Raw genomic sequence first — 23,286 nt, 5'->3', positions numbered from 1 at the left:
GTTTTGCCCTGAGTGGTGTTTTAAGACTCTTAATTAGTGCTAATATTTTAAAAACAAGATTATCATGGGCAAACTTGAGTTTCTGTGTTCTTCTAAGGAAAAGAGGGGGCAGATTTGTTGAAACCAGTCCACTAAAATCAGCCAGAGCTGCATAGAGAGTGCCTCCTTTTCACAAGACATGGATTTTCTTATTTGCCATGGCTGCAAACCTGCCTGCCATGGTCATTGATCTTACCCTCCTAGTATTTGTGGGCATAAGAGTTTACAATCCCTATTTTCAAATCATGGGTTTGTATGTGTGAATATTCAAGAGAGTTGTAATTGACACTCTGTATAATTATCTTTTTCTCTGTCCCCTGTTCCTCCCCCGTCCCCTTTCTTTTCCACTGTCTCTACCATTTTACAGGTCTTGGGTCTACTGGTATGGACACTTATCGCCGGGACCGAGTACTTCCGGGTTCCTGCATTTGGCTGGGTCATGTTCGTAGCTGTATTTTACTGGGTCCTCACCGTCTTCTTCCTCATCATCTACATAACGATGACCTACACCAGGATTCCTCAGGTGCCCTGGACAACAGTGGTAAGGAAGCCATGAGTGGTGTTCCTGTCCAGAGCCCACTAGGTGGGATGGCCCAGAGTCCTCTACTTAGTTCAAGATGGTTCTCTGCCCTTGCAGAGTGGGCCAAGCCATACACAACCTAGTTTAGCATACAGGATCAGCATCATCTGATGGCTTCTCAAGTCTTTTACTGAGATGTATGAAACTGGGCACGTTGGAAGATCCAGGAATTCATTTCACTAGCAAACCAATTCTCAGGAGACTGAATCAAGAAACGCTGGGCTCTCTTATGTAGATGCTTGCTTCTTAGTTTTCTGTAGACAGTGTCACCTAGAAGCAGGAGTGTCAGGGCACCAGCCTCTGCAGATCGTCCTTCCTTCAACCCTCTCCTGAATATTTTGCACATCACATTTCTTTGTGTGTGAAGAGTTTGGATGAAAAATGAAAATTACTGTAGAAAACAAATAGCCGCCCTCGCACTCCAATCAAGGGTGACTGGAGTTTTGTCCTGCTCCAGGAACTATGCTACCTGAAGGTTAAAGAAAGCTAAACACACAGGGTAAGGGGAAATAGATAAGAAAATGTGCAGATAACAGTCCCTCTGCCACATGCCATATGGGATTATGCACAGTGTGACAGAGTTGCCACCTTAGTTTGGAACTCTTTAGAAAGGAAGTGACATTTAGCTTTATCCTGAAAATTCAATACATGTCCTCAGTGGACTCACAGAGAAAGAAGGTGGAGGTCCCTTTGCCTTGGAGCATGGGCAGTCTTGTTGGGGAATTTGAAGTGGCCATAGGATTTTTTTTTTAAATCCAGTGGTGCTCCATGTATGTATGTCGGTATGCATAAAACAAAGCTCTGAGGTACCTTCTGATGTGCCTAGTCTCACATTCAGGTATACTATTCTTTTGTTTGCTTTCAACCAATATGTCAGAAAAAAAATATTCATTTCTGAATAACTGACTTCTGAGCTAAATTTGAAACATTTCCCACTTGGAGGCTCTGGACCCGGGTTAAGTTGGCAGGCTTTCAAACCACGCTGTCACTGCTCAGATGCACCTGGCTTTGTTCTCTCTGAGTTGCCTTCAGAGCTAAGTTAAGCCCCACAAGAAACTAGTCTCCTTTTATTTTACAAAATAGATTGACTGACTCTTGGCTGTTTTCCCACATCCAAAAGTGAAGATTCTCCATTAGAGTTTTTAAGAGTATGTTGCAGGTTCTGAAAGGAATTCCAAGCAAGGCGCTCATGACTTTCTAGGGCACTGGATCAATGTCCTACTTTCCCCCCGGTGGGTACAGGAAGGACAGATTCGTTTGTATGTTGTATTCAAAGACAGCACCCTGAAGTAATAGTAGCTATAGGAACTCAGGGTGAGGGAATGCTCAAAGTATGTGGGGTCATTTAAGGAATGCTGTTTATGTTTTATTTGGAGATAGGTTCTCATTGAATTGCCCAGAGCCTCACTAAGTTACTGAGGCTGGCCTTGAACTCGCATCCTCCTCCCTCTGCCTCCCAAGCTGCTGGAATTATAGGCATGTACCCAGCTGAAAGATGAGTCTTTCTTTTTTTTTTTTTTTTGTAGTTGTAAATGGACAGCATGCCTTTATTTTATTTTATTTTATTTTAATGTGGTGTTAAGGATTAAACCCAGTGTCTCACACACATGGTAGGCAAGTGCTCTGCCACTGAGCTCCTGCCTCAGCCCTAAAAGATGAGCCCTTAATGTCAGTCTCAAAGAAAGTGACATGAACCTGGAAGAAGAGGAGCTCAGACAGTGTAGCAGGGAACCAAAATGTTGGGCTACTTACTTACCCTTTTGTACAAGTCTCAATTTCTAGTTATGTTGTCTAGATCAGAGGACGACAAGCTTTCTCTTTAAAGGACCATACAATTGGGGCTGGGGTTGTGGCTCAGCGGCAGAGCGCTCGTCTAGCATGTGCGAGGCACTGGGTTCAATCCTCAGCACCACATAAAAATAAATAAAATAAAATAAAGGTATTGTGTTCAAGTACACCTAAAAAATAAATATTAAAAAAATAATAATAATAATAAAGGACCATACAATTAGTATTGTCATCTTGAGCTATCCTGTCTCCGTCACAACTAGTCACCTCTTCCTGCTGGGCAAAGGCAGCCATCTGCAACTTGTGATTGAGTGAGCATGCCCGTATTCTAGTAAAACGTTATTTCCAAAAATTCTTGTTGGACCCATAAGGGAGACTAAACATTTTTATGGAATAAACCAAGAAGGGAACTCAAAACTCTCATATTGATTTATTCCATTAAAATTTTTAAATTTTGCCTTAAATGGCAGGTTCTCAAAAATCAACTTTGACCCTGCAGACAATCCCTGATTCTAAGAGATTGATTTGCATAGTTCATAATGTCCCCATTTTGTAGATAAGGAAACTGAGGTTTGGAATCTCATGACTGCATAGATTCATATACACTGGGGGTCCGTGTGTCTTAATTTTTACCCAGATTTTTTTTTTCCTGACCTCCTGCTCCAGGTGCTCCTCTACCTTAGCGGCAGGTAAAAACCCCAATAAGAAGTCAAGGGACTGGGACCTTTAGTCCCTTTGAAATCATTTCATTATTTATCTCATTAAGCAAAGCAGTCAGGAATTGGGCACTTATATGTGTGAGGACCAGACAGGTCAAACAAGTGAGAAAACTCAGCTTGGTGCTGAATTCTTGCCACCCCAGGCACAGTTTCTTAGCATCTTAACTTGAGAACATTCGTCATTTCACAAAGAAATAATCTGAAACTCTGCCCCCAGGATTGCTGACTTGTTTGTTTGTTTTCCTAAGAGAATCCAGAAGTGTGAACTCTACCAATTATAACATATTTACAGCCAGTTTTTTAAAAACTTCATTTTCTGCTGATGGAAGCTACAGCTCAAACATGTCTGGCTTTTGGTTGGGGTTTTTGTTTGCTGTGCCAACTAAGAAATGCCTTTGCGACCTCCCAGAGCATCTGTGATTGGGTAAATGGTGCTAACTGAAGATCCAGAGGGGGGACTAGAAAAAGTTTCCATCTGCTAACAACTAAAGACTCAGACTAAACTTCTGTGTTACCTTCTGCCCAGCAGAATCTCTTACAGAGCAGTCTGGGGGCCAGGAGTGCTGGCTTTCCCTGTTGGGTCCTGGTACTAATGGGGAACACAGCAAGGGTTAGGCTAGGACTGTGGACTGAAGCAGCCAATTGGCTCCTGGTGCTGGATGAGCCTTCCTAGGATCATGATGCTAAAACACGTGCCCTGAACCAGCTACATCCCTGGATGCTTGTCAGAAATGCCAAATCCTGGGTCCTACTCTACTGACTGGCTCAGAAACTCTAAAGGGCATGGAAATCTCTATTATGAAAATTATTCCAAATAATTTTTAGGAAACTAAAAGTATGAGAGAAACACTGGTCTGGAGATAATTATAGGCCCCAAATCCCTGATTTGAAACTTTTAGGCCAGATGTAAGTTAAGATATTTTTTCAAAGTCTAGAATGGTAATAAAGTAATTTGGTGCCTTTAGTACAATCTGTGACATATGCGCCCAAGTCTGGGATGGCACTCTAATAAGGCATGTTAATGTTTCTGCAAGAACGTCTGACTTTTCTTGCTACGAGGGATAGTAAAGACCATATTGCTCCATATCAGTTCTTGCTACCAGATGACTTTTGGATTTGCTCTTGATTTTCAGAGTATTTAGGGAATCTACAATTGCAGAGCAGGGATTGGTAGTCCCCAGGAACTTGGCTGGAAGAGCACTCCTGGAACACTGGAAAAAAATAGTTTCATGATCCAGCTCCCCAGCTGGTAAGGCATGAGCTTTGTACTGGAATCTATCTTAATAATAATCCATTCCCTTAATGGGTCTACAGAGGTATACAATCACCTTGTATCCTCTTTTGATATAGACCAGCAAGAGCAGCAGCTGGTCTCCAGTAGTACCTCTATGGTCCTGGACTACAGCTGTTCTAACATCATTTTCTCAGAGAGGCTTGGATGCGTTTTATGATAAATCTGATTGGAGCTGAAAGTTCAAAGCAATAAAATTGTCCCTCCTCTTAGCACCAACCACTAGGGCCTCCATAAGGGTACTTCCCAAGGACTCATCCTCTGTTGCTCATTCCTTTGGCCTCCCTGCAATCCCAGTGAGCTCCAAAGGGCAGGGGATGCTTTCATTATTTCACTGGGAAGAGCACCTGCCATTTCTTAAGTGCCTACTGTGTGCAGATGATGTTCTGAATCCTTTATTTTTTACATCATTTAATCCTCATAATAACTCTGCAAAGGAGGAATGGGATTATTTCCATTTTTCAAATGAAGAAATTGAGGCCTTCAGAGGATGTTTGGTAGCCAGGAGTGGGAGACAGGTCTCCTAATGCTGACAACAGTTTTCAACCCTGGAGTCTGCTTGGTTCCCATGGCACATGGATATTCAAATTTCTCTTGACCTTGGAAGTGACCGTTTCCACTGTGCCATCTTGAGTAGGAAGTGGCCGCCTAGATGTGCCTGGTTGATCTTTTCAGTATAGCAGCTCCAAAGAGTCCTGTTTGTTATTGCAAAGCTTCCAAAAGACCCTTCAACTCAGCACATGATTCATGATCGAGGGCTGAGAGACATGAAATGGACACCTTCCTGTTGGCTCTGTTTCAAGCCAGTCTACCTAAGCCTACAGAGCTAGGGCCCTGCTATCACCTGGTAGGACCACATTGTGACTTGGACTCATTGAGTCTTCCTGTCTCCCATTAACCAGTAGTGATTTAGTATGAAAGGCACAGTCAGGTTCTAAGTGACTTGGCTTAGGCCTCTATTTGGCCTCTAGTTGACACAGTCATTAAACACAAATAAGAAGAGTAGGTTATACAAGTAGATCACTTTACAGTTCACATGGGTCTATAACAGCACTGTCTCCATTGAGATGTGTGAGACTTGTATGTTTCCCCATTTTGTAAATTAAGAGTACAATCAGTTCAGTTGTCATTTTGATCCCTACACTAGAGAGATCCAAGATAAAGCTGGCTCATGTAAGTCACATGGTCTATGAGATCAACTCACATTTCACATTCTTCCTATCTTTGGCTCTTCCATCTTTAACCCTTGCCTTCTGCCTGGGGTCCAAGGTGGCACCTTCAACACCTGCCATCACATCTATTTTCTAGTCAGGAGAGAAGATTAAAAGGAGGCAAGGGGAGGGCACATTTCTTCCCCTAAAGCCATGATGTGGAAGTCGCATTCATTACATCTGCTTGCATCCTATTGGTCTAAACAGGGTCATGTGACTGCAAGTCCTTCCAAGAAAAATGAAAAGTAGGATCTTGACTCTGAGTGGTCACTAGCCATGCTGTTATCATAGGAGAAGAGAGAACAGATAGCGGAAGGCACAGAGGAAAGAGCTTAAAGAGGTGACTTGTAGCCAGTCAGGGGCAGGATGAAGGACAAAAGTTGACATCCAAGTCTGTTCCTCCATCCTAAATCCTGTGGCCTTTCTTGTTCACCACATTCTGTCTTCATCATTTCTCCCTTTGTTGTGGATTCAAAATACAGTTCTTCTTCATATTGCTGAGAATATGTCCTACTTGGAAATTCCCCACAGACCTGATTCAGTAGGTCTGGTCAGAGTCTGAGAATGAGCTTTCCTAAGAGATATATAGGTTGTGCTGCTGCCCCTGGTCTGTGGGCCACACCCTGAGTAGCATGGAGCTCCTCCAGCAGCTGCTTGTGGACAGGATAGGGAGCAGTCTGGTGTCACTCTGTACCCTCTCAGCCTTTGCCTGGACCACATCTCTTCCATTAGACCTGAACATCTCTTCCACTAATACTTGGTGATTTAGAAAGGCAAGTGGTGGATGAGTAGGACATCCTAATGCCCTCAAAAGATGAACTCTGATGGAAAAGACAGAGGAGATGCACAAGGCTAATTATAATATTAAGCAAAATGACATTTTGTGAATACTAAGAAGAGTGGCAAAGTTCCAGGGGAGCAAGAGGAAGGACCCATTCTTCCCAGCTGCTCACTTGGACCTGAGCCTTGGGGAATGCCAGATGGTGATCCAGGTGGCTCTGTCTTCCTTGGAACTCTTGAGGACCCAGTGCCAGAGGCTGACCTGAAAGTCTTGTACTCTTTGCTCTCTGAATAGATTCAGCACCAGGGACTGCTCATTTTCCCTCTGTATCCATTTTCTTCTCTAGTCATAGAATTTTCAGCTAGGCCCATGGACACCCAGGTAGTTTAGGTTTCCCAGCCACACTGGCACTAGTTGGGCCTTAGGATTAAGCTTGGCTATTGGATAAAAGAGGCAGGGCCACACCTCTGGGCCATAACCTTAAGACAGGGCACATTCTCCCATGTCCCTATTAGCTGGGATGCAGCTGGGCCAGTGTTAACCTTCTTATGTACAAAACAGTAAGACCTTAGAGATGGCTGACTGACACAAAGGAAAGAGGCTGTATTCCTGTCACCCTGAGGCCTCCCCCGTCAGCTCTGGCTGCTCAAGCCTGTGATGTGAGAGAGGAATAAACTTTTTCTTAAGTTACTCATTTGGGGTCGTGTTCCCAACAGCCAAATCCACATGCTCACTACACATGGTCAGGGCTTCTTCCCACTGCCTTCAGACCTAAAATTTCTCTTAGTATTTAGGGAAGTTGTAAGTAGGCTTCCTCTAGTACCTCTGTGACCAAAGGAGTTGAAGGGATGTTGGAAGTAGTCGAGCTAACTAGACAGTACTGTGCACAGCAGTGTAAAAATAAACCAGTTTAAATAAAGCTCAGTTCTGACCCTTTGAATCAAGAAGTGTTTATTTGGTATGTGTCATATGTATAACACTGCCCTCAATTATGTGGAACTTCTAAAAACTGGGCCACTGCAGAGGGCTGTGAGTCACCTGTTGTTGGAGCTGGTCACTTGGAGTCTGGGTCTCACCCAGGGCAGGGAGGTTGTGCAGGGCTGACCTGTGTGGCTCAGAGTCACATGTAATGAAATTCAGTAATTGGTTCCAGCCTTGAAGAAACCTCCATGAATCTAAATCTACCTTCTCTCTACCGTGAAGGGAGTAAGCATCCTCAGCAGTTGGGTCTTTTAAACTGTAGACACCAATAACACAAGGTGGAGGATCAACAAAGCTTTGCCAGCTATTGGATGGCTTTTGTCTGTGTGTGCCTTTATTTGAGAAAAAAAAAAAAAAAAAAAAAAAGAGTGCCTTTGTGTGGAACAGGGATCAAGTAAAGTACGGTGTTGTCCTTGTCACTCTGCCGTTACCATGGCCCAGGGATGTGTCCAGAACTGGGATTTGCAACAGGGAAGCTTTAACTTCTTTCGGCTTGAACAGCCCCTGATTCGGGGACTTGCTTCTTTTACAGCAGTAAGACCTCATATTTCTGTGAGGCTCAGTGATGTTCTTCAGCCCTCTGAGTTTCTGTAATCACCTGTTCTCTTTGTTGAACCTTTGAAACAACCTCAGGTACTGGTTCTTTGCTCTTCTTTTTTCTTTCATATCTCCACATGTTTTCACTCCAGTTCCCCAACTCAGACATCCCCTGGGACATATTTACTTTGGGGAGTATTAAGCAAGACTGGGAAGCCAAAAAGTTAAGCTCTGTGAGATGGTATTAATGGAGTCTTGTGAATACCAGCAGGACCCCTGGCAGGTGGTGTATGGAAAAGAATGGCCTGTCTTCTACTCATCCCTCTCCCTGTTTGCAAGGGAAGTAGAAAAGTTTCTCCTTTCTGTAGAGTTCAGAAAAAAGGACTGGGCCACACTTACTGGGAGACAGGGCCATTGCATGTCTTCATTATTCACATATTTGCTCAAGGACTCTTTTTTTTTCCCCCTTGTACCAGGGATTGAACTCAGGGGCACTCAACCACTGAGTCACATCCCCAGCCATTTTTTAGTATTTTATTTTGAGACAGGGTCTCGCTGAGTTGCTTAGCGCCTTGCTAAGTTTCTGAGGCTGGCTTTGAACTTGCAGTCTTCCTGCCTCTCCCAAGCTGCTGGGATTACAGGTATGTGCCACCACACCTAGTCCCTTTATCCCTGTTGGAGAACTGGCCATGCATGGGTACCCCCAAAATACACATTCAAAGATGGTTATTACAGTAGTGTTTGTAATCCTGGAAAACAAGTAATAGCAACATGCCCATCAATAGGGGAAGAGTTCAATTTTGAGGCACTAATACCATGACAAGAATCACAGTCTGTTTGAACTACCTGTGAAAATGTCTTTGGTACCTTTTAAATGTAGGTGGAGGAATCAAGTTAATAATTCCATGGCTCCATTTGTATTAAAGTGTTTGCACCCAAAAGGAGGGGTTGGAGTAGAAAGGGAGACGCTGCCTTTTTTACTCAAGGTTTTTCTGTCCAGGTTGGATTGTCTGGCAACCATGAGCATGTATTACCTTAAAATAAATAAATAGATAGATAAGTCTCTTAATGTTTTAAAAGTAATATGTGGCTAGTTCAATGAAAAATAATTCAAATTCCCAAAAAGTAAAAGTCATACAAAATGAAAATTAAAGTCTCTTTATTACTTAAAGATAGCTACATTTAACTACTTCTGCTATTTTGAGGGGAGGGTGTACCAGGGATTGAATTTAGGGGCACTCAATAGGGCATGCACCACCCTGCCCAGCTATTTCTGCATTTCTAAAAAGGTGGGAAGACCTTTACTTGAGAAATAGTTAATGTGCAAAGCTCTAAATTCTAAAAAGTGATGTGAAAAAAGAGCAATGTTTTCTTTTTTAAAAATGCTGGGTTGTGGCTCAGCGGTAGAGCGCTTGCCTAAGCACGTGCGAGGCCCTGGGTTTGATCCTCAGCACCACATAAAAATAAATAAATAAAATAAAGGCATGTCCAACTACAACCAAAAACATAAATGTATTTTAAAATGTACAGATGCTGTGGGCAGTGTCACATGCCTGTAATCCCAGCAATTTGGGAGGCTAAAGCAGGATGATCACAAATTTGAAGCCAGCCTCAGCAACTAGGCAAAGCCCTAAGCAACTTCATTAGCCCTGTCTCAAAATAAAAAAGGGCTGGGGATGTTACTCAGTGGTAAAGCACTCCTGAGTTCAATCCCCAATATCAGAGGAAAAAAATCTTCAGATGGCTGGTCATGGTGGCACATACCCATGTGATCCCACTGATTTGTGAGGCTGAGGCAGGAAGATTGCAAATTCAAAGCCAGCCTCATCAACTAGTTAAGACCCTGTCTCAAAATAAAGGAATAAAAGGGCTGAGAGTGTAACTTAGTGGTAGATCACCCCTGGATTCAATTCCTGGTACTAGAAGAAAAAGAAAAAAAAACCAGTCACTTAGGGAAACCAGAGCTTCTTGGAGACACATTTATCAATGATAGATGAACATCAGGGGCAGCCCAAACCCTGCATCTGATCCTGACACAGCCCTTGTTTCAGAGTCTCATCACCTAACCCAGGGGCCATATGAACAAGGGGCAGAGATGGTCACAAGGATGTTCAACTCAAAATTCTGGGACCCACATCTGGAAAATTATATGTACCTTTTCTCCTCTGAGAAGGAAAAGATTGCCTCCTCCTCTTTCCTCTGCCCATCCCTCTCCCCTCTGAACTGTGGAGGGGGAGGTGCTAGACCACAGGGGGCTGACTCCTTGAGATGCCTCCCTCTTCCTACCTGTATGGCTGTTAGGTTCTTCCCGACCCCACCACACCCACACTGGTGTTCAGACATGACCAAGCTTTGCACATTTCAGACTATGAATTCCTGGAGTTTAAATATAACTCAAAACCAATTACCTCCTTGGATTTACATATCTCTGTTCTCTAAGAATAGAAAAAAAAAAATAATAAGGTGAAACCAAGGGCAAGATTAGTTCCTAAAGGGCTGTGATGATATCTACAATCTTCTTTTTTACTTTGAAAAACTGGCTGTGTGGCCAGAGGAGCTCACTGAAATGCTCATGCCTGCTTAGAGCCACAGGTGAGAACATCAGCCCGGCCAGTTTGGAAAAAAGGTCTCTCCCAGCTTTAGCACGGCAATTCTCACCATGTGGCCCCTGCCTCTGCCTGCCTTGCTCCACCAATGTGTCACCATGCTGAAGTTTGCATTAGATAAGAACCAAGAACCAGTTGAGGAAGAGTAAGGGCTAATTTAGCAGCAACATGGAGGTGCCTTGCTGGGGGGAGTGACTTCTGGTGCATGAGCTGGTATGAAACCCTCTCCTCTTTTCTTTTTTTAATTTATTTTTATGTGATGCTGAGGATTGAACCCAGTGCCTCGCATTTGCTAGGCGAGCGCTCTACTGCTGAACCACAACCCCAGCCCCAAACCCTCTCCTCTTGTAGCTGTTTCTCACAGCTTCCTCCCCCACCTGTCCTCCCCTTGGGCCCCTTACCAATTCTGCACTTCTGAGATTTTGCAATTCTGGCCAGTTCTGAGGTCCCTCTCACCCTGAACACTCTGCCCCTCTGCCTCTCCCCAGGGCCTGTGCTTTAATGGCAGTGCCTTCGTCTTATACCTCTCTGCCGCCATTGTGGATGCATCTTCTGTCTCCCCAGAGAGGGGCAACCACAACTTCAACAGCTGGGCGGCCTCATCGGTGAGTGAGCCCTCCCATCTCCTCACAGCCCTCCTCCTCTTCCTTCCCCCAAGGATTACTTAGGGAAGAGGACAAAGTTATCTACAGGAAAAAGTGCCACTTGTAATAGTAACAAGTGGGCAATTGATTTGCTGGTTCAAAAACTGGTGAGATGACCTGCAGGCTGCAGGGCCATCGGGTTGAAGCCCTCTGCTTAAGTGAAAGTGGAATGGAGGAAGGTAAGTACCTGAGAGAGAAGAACTGTCTGGAACGATTCCACTGCCTACAGCTTATTAAGTGGAGGAGGTTGCAGAGAATGAGCATAATAGTGGAAATGTTTGTGCATTCAGAATGCCCAGAAAAACAGATGGAGCTTACATCCAGGGATTGGGACTGGAAAATGAGGGGAATAAGATGAGAAACCTCCATTTTTTAGTTTATGTGTTTGCATACTGTTTTAAAACCATAATTGTATATTATTTTTCTAATTAAAAAAATGTCGGGCGTGGTGGATCACGCCTCTAATCCCAGCAGATTGGGAGGCTGAGGCAGGAGAATTGCAAGTTCAAAGCCAGCCTCAGCAAAAGTGAGACACTAAGCAACTCAGTGAGACCCTGTCTCTAAATAAAATACAGCATAGGACTGGGGATGTGGCTCAGTGGTTAAGTGCCTCTGGGTTCAATCCCCAGTACAAAAGGAAAAAAAAAAAAACTGGTTTGAAGAATGGCTCTGAAATTGGCCTTAAAATATCCCATGCCCAAAAGAAGCCCATCTGGAGTAGAGATTGGTGATCAGACAGGAATGACAGAATGATTACACTAAAAATGATGGTATGGCCAGGTGCAGAAGCTGAGGCAGGAGGATTGAGAATTTAAAGCCAACCTTAGCAACTTAGTGAGGCCCTAAGCAACTTATCAAGACTCTATTTCTAAATAAAATATAAAAAAAGGGCTGGAGATATGGCTCAGTGGTTAAGTGCCTGTGGGTTCAATCCCTTGTACCAAAAAAAAAAAAAAATAAAGGAAAACTAATGGTATGTAGGGGTTCATTATATTCTTGACTTTTGTTTAGATTTGAAAATCACCTTTAAAAGGTAGAGAACATAAATGCACATGATATTAAAACATCTCCAGTTTTGGTAAGACTGGACTCCAGTTAACATACAGCAAGGATGGGCTAGCAGTGAGTGTATTTGCCCCCTTAAGAAGGGCCTGAATTTTCCTCCTCCCCCATCTAGGTTCGTTGCTTATTCTGGCCCCCTCAATTTGTTTCTGCGAGCTGACCCTGTGGTAATCCAAGGTCGAAAATTGCCTGTGCTGAATTAGAAGTGATCGACTTTTCATAGATGCACCACCATACTCACTCCTTATTGGAACTCCCCGAGGTGGTTTGAGCAGAACTATAGACTTTCCAGACATGTTCCAAAAGCTAAAATCAGCCTGGCCAGAAATTGCTCGAGAAGAAAGTAATTGAACCAATAAAGTAATTTTAGATGAGAAGCCTGGAGTCAGGGGAATGTCGTGAGTACATGATTCACTCAGTGGAGGTGAAATGATAACTTTTGCTAATTAGAATGTGCCTTAAACCCCTTTTCTATTATGCTTTGTTTTCTCCAGTTCTTCGCCTTCCTGGTCACCGTCTGCTACGCTGGAAACACATATTTCAGTTTTACAGCATGGAGATCCAGGACCATGCAGTGATTTACCATTTTGATAATTAAAAGGGGGAAAAAAAACTCAAAACAGGAAGAATCTCACTGTAAAAACAACTGTTGGTATAATGTATATTTCCAGAGAATTGTATTTAACTAATGTTTTTATATACTTAGTTAAATTCGCTGGTAGTGGTTTGTTACAATTAAACTGGATACTCATTTGCAAAGTGCTATAGCTTTTAATGAACTCTTAAGTATCTTGTTGATGTCTCCCAGACCTTATTTTCTTAGACAATGTATAAATAGATAAATTGCTAATATTAAGAATGTGTCAAGTTTGTAAACTAACTTTTAAAATGCCAGATTCTTTTGTGATTAAATGTTGCAAAACTCCAGCTAATGTGTCCGCTGAAAAATGAAAGACTCTGGAAAGTGTTCTTCCTGGTACAACCCAACTTGTCCACAGTCACTGGCCAGGGTGGTAGGAGAGACTCATCTTCTCAAATCTGAGTATCACAGAGCCCATGATTCTCACACCCTAACAGGTTGGGCCCCCAAATCATCTATTGAGACTTGGCCTTGAGTTTGATAATGAATTCATACTAGGTGATGCTGCTCAATGTAGGGATTGATATTTTTTTCCCTCTCTCTCCCTCTCCCTTTCCCTCTCCCTCTTCTTCTTCTTCCTCTCTCTCTCCCTTCCTTCCTCATTCTTTTCTAATGCATATTAAAAGTGAGTATATAGCCATTAAAAGGATAAGTAGGATGAATGTTTTGCATATACCTTAAAACTATCTTGCTGACCAGAGTGACATGTATAGATACTCGTGGACCCCAAAAGTCTCAATATCTCAAATCTTTGGCACAGATATACTGTAACATTATTAGTAGGTGTTAACAGATGGTGGGTGGAACTCTGATCAGGGTTGTACTTAGAAGTGTTTTGGCAGGATGGTTCTTGCTGGTACAGCAGGTATCTTGGGTGATTTTTCGATATGAGCGTTTGAAAAACCATAAAAACCACAGAAACACTAGTAGATGAGTCAATGACATGAACAGAGCTGACACCATGCACTCTGGTCAACATGACTGCCCATGGTCTCTTCTCGGTATCTTAATTGCTTAGCAGTGCTGTTTCTTTCTGTTGGGTCTTGTTTGTGTGGGTCTTCCTGTTCAGCTGCTTCTAATTCCTTCTCCGAGCTCTGTCTACACCTAATCAAGAGAGTTAAGACTTCTTCAGTATCTAATAATAGCCACCCCAGGCCTTTAAAAATCCAAGTGAAGAAGGTTCTTAGGTTGTAGATCAGGCCCAAAGAGATAATGGGGAGGAAATTCCAAAAATGAGATGTAGAGGTAGGGTAGGGATAGGGCAGGGGATGGGGCTGGGGTGGCCAGGGGGCACATAGGACCACTGTGCCAGCAGGGAGCAACCTGTTGGAAGGTCAAGCTTTCTCAACACAGACCTGCAAAGAGATTGGTGCCCTGAACCTCTCAAAGCTGATTTTATGTCATCACCAGGAGAACCTGCCACTGAATAGATTTTGAAGAAAGAAAGAAAAAGAAAAAAGCTGAAATAACTTCTCTGTCCATCTGTTCTTCTCAGGCTCGTATGCACCTTCACATACTTGGTGGGGACTCTTTTAGGCACATGGTATTGCAATCAAAGCTCCAGACAAGGCAAGAAAACAGTCATCTACACAGAGGTTTGTTCCTGGAAATGGTTTAAAAAAAAAAAAAGAAAGAAAAGAAAGAAAGAAAAAGACTGCTTTTAAATGCTGTGGGAGAGTACCTTATTCCTATAACCATGGCCATGTTTACAGGAAGTAACTTCCAGGATGCCATAAACCACACTTTGAAATGGTCTCCAAAGAGATTACAATTTTGGGTCTCTCTTGAACTGGTATCCCCCAAAAGGTCTATTTTAAAAAGCAGTGATCAGTTGGTGTCTGGGCAGGCCACTTGCTGTCTTGTCTTTTGTTGTGGTTTTCCAGGAGCAGGACTCCGTGTTACCTTGAGAGTTCACCAAAGCAACAACAACAAGAAGTGTTTATTTTTTTTTTTAACTGAAAGGAAGATCTTATTTCCTCTTGTGCATGCTGAGAGATCTTGTTCATGAATAATTTTTAGAAAACAAAATGATGCTCTGTCACTAGATGAAACTATAAGGTTTGAACTGGGTTAGTTTTCTTTATATTTTTTTCTTTTAAGCAGTAGAAAAAGCCAGGCACGGTGGTGCACATCTGTGATTCCAGACACTGGGGATGGAGGGTAAGGTAGGAAGATCGGAAGTTCAAGGTCTGCCTAGGTATCTTAGTCAGACCCTGTCTCAAGGGAAGAAGGAGAAGCCGAAGAGGAAGGAGGAGGAGGAAGAAACAAATGAACAAGTAAACAAACAACAAACAAAAAAGCCTTGTACCTACAGCTAACATTAAGAAGAGGTTTCTGGCCAGGCTCAGTGGCACACACCTGTAATCCCAGCAGTTTGGGAGGCTGAGGCAGGAGGATCAGAAGTTCAAAGCCAGCCTCAGCAAATTAGCCAGGCCCTAAGGCACTCAGTGCAACCCTGTCTCTAAACAAAAATATTTTTGAAAGGGCTAGGAATGTGGCTCAGTGGTTAAGCACCCCTGAGTTCAATCCCTGGTACAAAAAAAAAAAAAAAAAAAAAAAGAGAGAGAGAGAAGAAAAGAACAGGTTTAAAAAAATCTTATTACAGAGAGAGCATACAATAAACTCATCTCTACCATCATCTGTGCTCAACATCTGCCTTCGCCTCTCAACCCTTCATGTGCTTTTTGATGGAGCTGGGTGAGTTTTTAATTTGATGTATTTACCCACTTATGGCAGATCAATAAAATGCTTTAGGCAATTAATCTCTCCCCATAGCTATTTCCAACCCATACCCCCAAAAGATAAATATTTAGCCAATATTTGAAAACTACAAGAAAATCTAGAGACAAGAATGTTCAATACCAATAATTTATTTTCAGATTTTTAAATTGCTCCCTTCACAGGAAAACCCCCTCAGGGTCTTAGCACACAAAAGGTTTAAAATACATAACAAATCTCTGTGTAGAGCACCGACATTTAGAAATGCTAAATGAAGATGAACCTCGGGTGGAAAACCAATTTGAAGTCCATAGTTTTGTTCCCCCGACAATTATTGCTTTAATTGAAAAGATGTGTTTTAAAAGGAAAAAAATGGGTTTTATTGAAATGTAATTGAAAAGATGTATCTTCAAAGAAAATAATCTGGGCGTATAATGCTAAACTGTACACACACACACACATACTAAGAATGATGGCACCTACTTGGCCTTATATAAATGTCCTTCTGGTGACATTCTGTTACCAAATGTGAACTGTAAGCAGGCAGTTGTAAAAGAAGGTAAGATAACCGTACCAGTGCTGATGACTTAGGATAATAGGGAAGATTATAATGCATATTGTTATAAGTTGGAGATTATATAAAGTTAGGTATAGATAAAAGAAGACAGAGTTTAAGAGAAAGTGCTTGACCTCATATGAGATGTGACTTCAGGAACTTGAGGAAGATTATTTTTGGAAGATATATTTTGAGAAAACTTTCCTATCAGTGGTAAATATCTCTTTTTTTTTTTTTTTGCTAAAATATTCAGAATAACTAAAATAATCCAGGACATAAAAGACCTTGTAGCTCCCTCCTCTCCCCAATATCTTTTCTCCTTCTTACTGTTTACTGCCCCTAGTCTTCATTTGATGTCTGTTCTACTTACGACCCAGATACTTAAGGGAGGCTGACTCCACTTTGACTCTAGGAATGGAGCAGGTGGCTCCTAACCCACTCCTTGGCTACTGTGATTTGTTCACAGATGATCATGTAACCCAGGGCTTGCTTAGGAGTTCTGGAAGCATGCTTACTCTGTACGTGAGATACCTAATGTATATTGAAGCTTCTCTGTATATGCCAGGCACCGTGCCAAGAGTTTCTATCTTTTGTTTCATTTACTCTCAGAACAACCCTATGAAGTAGGCACTAGATTATCCTCATTTTACAGACAAGGTACAAGGAGATTAAGAAATTTGATAAGTCATCCACCTAGCAAATGTGAAAAGTGAGTATATTCATTGCAGGTGTCAATGGGAGGATTATATTAAATATTGTATTTAAAGCACTTGGCATATATAGTAGGTGCTCATTGAATGTTTTATTATCCTATATTTTAATTGTTATTTTTATTGACAAATAACTATATATATTTGGGGAATACAGTATGATGCCTTGGTAAATGTATAGATGATGGAATGATTACATAACTGACTTTTCTAATGCAACTCCTTGAAGTGATAGTCCTCCCCTTGGAAGGCAACTAAGGAAATACATATCTTGGAAGTCATTTGCAAATATTTTGAACCAGGAGGGGGAGCCATTCATAGAGAAGAAGAGCAAAGAGGTGGAAAGAAACCATCAGGGATGACATTGTTGAGCCACTGAATCAGTTCAGCCCTGAAAGCTTCCAAACTCTGACTTAGCAAATATGTAAACAATTCTACTCAAACTAATTCCATTTCTTGCAACAGCATGCATCCTAAGCAGTACATAGGACATCTTGGAGACATAGTAAGCCACCATAGAGTCCTGACAGTAATGATGGGATAGATAAATCAACTTTAGATAAAGGAAATTTTGAAGCTGGGCATGGTGGTGCCTGCCTGTAATCCCAGCAACTCTGAAGGCTGCGGCTACAGGATCTCAAGTTCAAGGCATGCCCCAGCAATTTAGTGAGGCCCTAAGCAATTTAGTGAGACCTTGTCTCAAAATGAAAACTCAAGAAGACTGGGGATATGACTCAGTGGTAAAGCACCCCTCAGTTCAATCACCAATACCAAAAAATAAGAAGGAGAAGAGGAAGAGACAGAAGAAGAAGGAATAGGAGGAAGAAATTTTGAGAAGCTATTTGAGAGAATTCCTCAAGCCTTCCTGAGGGAGTTCAGAGGGTAATCGCATGGACAGATTCTAGAAAGAAACAGCAGGGAGGACAGGTGCTCAAAAGAGAACCTCATGACCTGTCTTTGATCATTTCAATAGAAAAGCTGAGTGTGAAGGAGTGACATTTACAATCGGAACTCCAAACATTTTAACTGTTAGTGAGAACTCCACCTGTTATGTCTCAAAGGCCTACCGTCTCTTGAGAAGTGGTTTACATCTCTATAAGTAAGTTGGCCAGTAAATGCCAAAGAACAGTTGACTCTACAAGAGTAAGGAATGGGCTAGGTGCAGTGGCGCATGCTTGGGAGGCTAAGGCAGGAGGATCTCAAGTTCAAAACCAGCCTCAGCAAAAGCGAGGCTCTAAGCAACTCAGTAAGACCCTGTCTCTAAATAAATTATAAAATAGGGCTAGTGATGTGGTTCAGTAGTCGAGTGCCCCTGGGTTCAATTCCCAATACCAAAAAATAAAATAAAAAAGACTTGTGCAGGAATATACATAGTAGCTATATTCATAATTGACCCAATTTGGAAACAACTCAAATGTCTATCAAATAGTGAATGACTAAACAAATCGTGGTATGCTGCAGTCGTGTGATGGGATAAACTACTGATACATGTGACAATGTGAACATGAATCATTGAAATGTTACACTAAATGAAAAAAGTCAGATCATAAACCGAATGTTAGATTTTATCTGTATGAAATTCAAGCAAAAAACAGAACAAATCTATAATGACAGGAAGCAGATCAGTAGTTGTCTGGGGCTGAAAATGAATTGGACAGAAAGGGGCACAGGAAATATTTTTTTAGTTGTAGATGGACACAACATCTTTATTTATTTATTTTTATGTAGTGCTAAGGATTGAACCCACTGCCTCGTGTGTGAGGCAAGTGCTGTACTAGTGAGCCACAACCCCAGCCCCAACAGAAAATATTCTGATATGAGAGGTGTTCTGTCTTGATTGTGATGGCTATTGCTAAGTGTACATGTTTGACACATTTCACAAACTTTTCACTTAAAATGGCACATTTTTTAAGTAAGTTATGTCTTGATAAAGCTGGGTTTTTTATTTGTGTTTTGTGTTTTGGTACTAGAAATTGAATCCAGGGGTGATTTACCGATGAGCTACATCCCTTGCCCTTTTTATTTTTTATTTTGAGACAGGGTCTTGCTAAGTTCCTGGGGCTGGCCTTGAACTTGTGATTCTCCTGCCTTAGCCTCTTTGGTCACAGGGACAATGCCAGATGATAAGATCAATTTTAAAAGAAAGCGTGGGATGTTTTTCAATGTCCATTCTTGATCTCTTCTGCTGTCAAATCATTTTCTACCATCTAACTCTCATCTGACTTGTGATCTTTTGGAGAGCTGGAATGATGAGATTTTATCCCCATCTTCCCTTTGGAGTTCAGTATGATGCCAAGAATACTTTGTACTTAATAAACATCTACTGAAGTGAAGACTCTGGTTGGTCAGGAGGAGTTCTGGAACACCTTGAAAGATTAGCAAGATAGAAGATGAGGCAAGCTTGCCGAGGTGATTAGATCTGGGGCTACAGGGTCTCTGTGCATCACAGGGAACCCAGCACTGAGCAGGTCAGCAGAGACCTGCAAGTGAAGAGCTGAACCTGTGGATCTATTTAGGGGTGCTCCAAATTAGGTTGTTTAGAAAAGTGATTAATAAGTCAGGCACAGTGGTACACACCTGTAATCAGCGACTTGGAGGCCAAGGCAGGAGAATCATGAGTTCAAAGCCAGCCTCAGCAACTTAGTGAGGCCCTAAGCAACTCAGCAAGACCCTGTTTCTAATAAAATATAAAAATGGGCTGGGAAGTTAAGCGCACCTTGGTTCAATTCTTAGTACCAAAAAAAAAAAAAAAAGATTAATAAATTAGAGCTAACAAATGGTTCATGAGCTGAGTACCCTAACAAACACACAACTTAGCTGATGTGTTTATAGAACATGTAAATGATTACTCACTTGTGAGTCATGGTGTGTAATAGCTTCCGGCCATTTAATGATACAGTGTTAGACTGGACCACATGAAAGTATCACTGTTAGCTTCTTTGACAGACAAAATTGGCAAGTTCATATGATTCATCCTACAGCCTTTCACTTGACAAGTTACTTTCATATATAGGGTGGATTGACCTTCAAAGAAGTCTTCCTTTTGGACTGGGCATAGCTTAGTGGTAGAGGGCTTGCCTAGCATCCACCAAGCCCTGGGTTTGATCCCTAGCCCTGCAGGAGTGAAAGTCTTCTCCTTAGGCAGTTCCCACAGCTCTGTTTATCTATAAGGACAATCAAGGCTCCACTGAGTGGTCAGTGACTTGCTTAAGGTTTCAAGAAGAAAAAATAGAACCATGTGGGCTGACTGAGATTTTCTCACTAAGGATCTTCTCTTCTCCAGCCTCGTCTACTGCAAACATCTGGACTATGTAGGGTGTGGGGACACCATGGTACAACGTTTCCAGAAATCTACTTGGCAGTATATACAAAGAATCTTTAAAATGTTCCCTTGGACTTGGGGATGCCTAACTTAGGAGTATAAGATTCATGCACAAAGATGTTAATCCTGGTCTTATGTGTAATAGGGAAGAAAAAAGCTAAAGTCAGCCTAAAAACTCCACTGTAGGAGAAGGCTTAAATAGTTACGCCTGGTCAATGAGACTGAATCAATGGACTCCAACTGATTCCCTCCCAAGTTTATTCAGAACCCCAGTTGTTCTTCACACTGCACTTCACTGATGAATTCCCTTTACATTTCTTGCAGAGAAGTTTCTCAAACTGTGCTGAATAGGGGCTGCTTATTTAAATCAAAGATCAGTGTTAAAGTGCCATCTTTCTCAAAATACATGATGGAGAAAAAAAAGTATGCAAAAAAATCAATGCCACTCAAACTGCTTATGAGGAGTTTCTATAGGAAATGTTTATGGCATAATGGAGTTTACAAAAAGGCAGAGCAAGTCAAGTAGTAAAGAGTGGAAGGACTATCAGACAATTTTGATTTTCTTTGTTTTTTTCTTTGAATTTCTCCCCAGTTTTCTCCAGTGAGCATAAAATACTTTCACAATCAGAAAATAATTTTTAAGTAGAAGACAAAAGAAAGCAGTAGTTTCATCAGGCAGAAAAGATAGGATCCTCTTAGTGGAAAAATGAACATCTTCAGGCTCCCTTATAAAGGTGGACAAGTGGCCAGAGCCACTGCCTTCAAACCATGTGGAGGACTGTACCCACTCATTGCCTTGGTCTCTTCAGAAGGGAAGATAGTCTTTGGCCATTAACATTTTTTTACTTCTCAATGGACCTTTATTTTATTTATCTATATGTGGTGCTGAGAATGGAACCCAGTGCCCCACACATGCTAGACAAGCGCTCTACCACTGAGCCACAATCCCAGCCCTGCCATTTGTCTTATTTATGCAAGGTTTCATGGGTAAGGTAGGAGCTAAGAATGAAGGGAGTGTGGGCTTCTCATCTTTGAAAGTTTGTATTCTGTTCCATACATCTGCAAAGCTCTCATTTACAAATTTTGATAAAAATGGATTAATGGGAGAATTTGCACCTGTCTACCTTATACCTAATACAGAGAACTGTGAGAATTTACATCTGTACACCTCACCTACACAGAGAGAAGTTCTTGCATTTACACTATTCTACTGCCTTACATAATTCTAGAACATTCTTCCACTATATTTAGCTGACATTTTGGCTAAAAATCTTTATTAAAAAATGTAATAGTCTTCCCTGGTTTGTTAGCATTGGACTTGATTTCACTTTTTGAAAATAAGGGATGATAGTCATTATGAACAGTGCTATAATCCAGCAAAGTCCCACCCAAATGGCCTTGTTATTAATTTTGCACCTGCTTTTTATATACTTGCAAGCATTTTCCTCACTGTGCATGTTAATAGCATAGGCTCTTATATGATAGTTCATCTCCCTTCTACAACAGCCTAACCTCTTTGAATTAATTGCTTTTAATTTCCACTACACTTGTGGGAACTGTGTATAAAATGAGAATAGAGTTTGAAAGACAACCTCTCCTATAAGCTAAGTGCATGATACTTAATGCTTGAGCACTTAGACTTGGTCTTAGTTAAAAGATTAAGTTTAGAGAGACAATATTTGCAAAGCTACACATCTAAAAATGGGTTAGTAAGCAAAATATATAAAGAATTCAACTCAATAGCACAAAAACAAATAACCCAATTTAAAAATGGGCAAAGGAATTAAATAGACATTTCTCAAAAGAAGATACACAAATGACCAACAGGTAAATTTAAAAGCTAACAACTAATTAATTCACTAATTATCAGGGAAATACAAATTAAAACCACAATAATTACACCTGTTAGAAAGACTGTTATCAAGATGAAAGACAAGGATTGGTGAGAATGTGGATAAAAGGGTGCACTGTTAATGGAAATGTAGATGGAAAACAGTATGGTGATTTCCTCAAAAATTAAAAATAGAGCTTCCCTATAATCCAGCAATCTCACTTCTGGTTATATATCAAAAGGAAATGAAGTCAGTGTATTAAAGAAACCTCGGTACCCCCCAACTTTATTGCTGCATTGTTCACAGTAGCTAAGTAGCGGAAACGACCGAAACGTCCATCAACTGATAAGTGGATTGAAAAAAGAAATGTGGATATATACAATGGAATACTGTTCAGCCTTTAAAAAGAAGGAAATCCTGTCTTTCTACAGTATGGATGAACCTGGAGAATATTATGCTAAGTGAAGACAGACACAGACAAATTCTGCATGATTTCACTTATTTGGAGTGTGAAGTCTAACACTCACAATGGTGGCGAGTTACTGGTGGGAATGAGGTTGGCAGAGAGAAGTGTTGGTCAAAGGAGAGAAATTTCAGTTAGATGTGGGGGACTTTAAGCCTTGATTAAAAATCTTTTTTTGTTTGTTTCACTTTAAATGATTGTTTCAATGATTCCATTTTATAATAAGCACATATTATCTTTGTAAGGCAAGGAAATATTATTCCCAAGTTTTAAGGATTAAATAAAAACACAAGTTTTTCATTTAAAAGATTAAGTATGCTATCGATGTTTTGGGCAATGATTAAGAGATTTGTTTTTTTTAAAAAATCCCCGATACTGAATTAAAACATAAATGGTGTATTAGTTTGCCAAGGCTGACATAGCAGAGTGCCACAATGGGGTCACTTAAACAACCAAAATTGAGTTCCTCACTCTTCTGGAGGCCAGAAGTTCAAGGTCAAGGTGTTGACAAGTGTGGTTTCTTAGGAGAGACTGCTCTCCTTGGCTTGTAGGTGGCTCCCTGTGTCTCCACGTGGTCTCCTCCCTGTGTGTGTTGTCTGTGTTCTAGAGGATGTCAGTGATGTTGGATCGGGCCCACCTTCACAACTCCATTTTAACTTAATTACCTACTAAGACCCTGTCTCCAAATACATTCACAATGTGAATTCAGACCAAAACAAATAGCAAGAGTTTCTTGACCCCAGAATCATGTCTTGCCTTCCCCACCCCCATCCCTATACACACGCACACTTCTTCTTTCTCTGCTG

At 41.4% G+C, this 23,286-nt stretch overlaps 1 protein-coding gene across 1 annotated transcript in view; it reads left to right on the top strand.

Annotated features, from left to right (window-relative positions):
• Positions 1 to 22,885, top strand: part of CMTM8 (CKLF like MARVEL transmembrane domain containing 8) — a 113,870-nt gene extending 90,985 nt beyond the window's left edge. The window contains exons 2-4 of the mRNA XM_081285384.1: positions 407 to 580; positions 11,022 to 11,138; positions 12,734 to 22,885. Of these exons, the coding sequence (XP_081141510.1) occupies positions 407 to 580; positions 11,022 to 11,138; positions 12,734 to 12,817 (375 nt within the window). The 3' untranslated portion in view covers positions 12,818 to 22,885. The remainder of the gene's footprint in view (positions 1 to 406; positions 581 to 11,021; positions 11,139 to 12,733) is intronic.
• The last annotated feature ends 401 nt before the right edge of the window (positions 22,886 to 23,286 follow it).

Source organism: Spermophilus citellus, assembly GCF_964194105.1.
Source record: "Spermophilus citellus genome assembly, chromosome: 3".
Taxonomy (NCBI): domain Eukaryota; kingdom Metazoa; phylum Chordata; class Mammalia; order Rodentia; family Sciuridae; genus Spermophilus; species Spermophilus citellus.
This window is presented reverse-complemented; position numbering and strand designations above follow the sequence as displayed.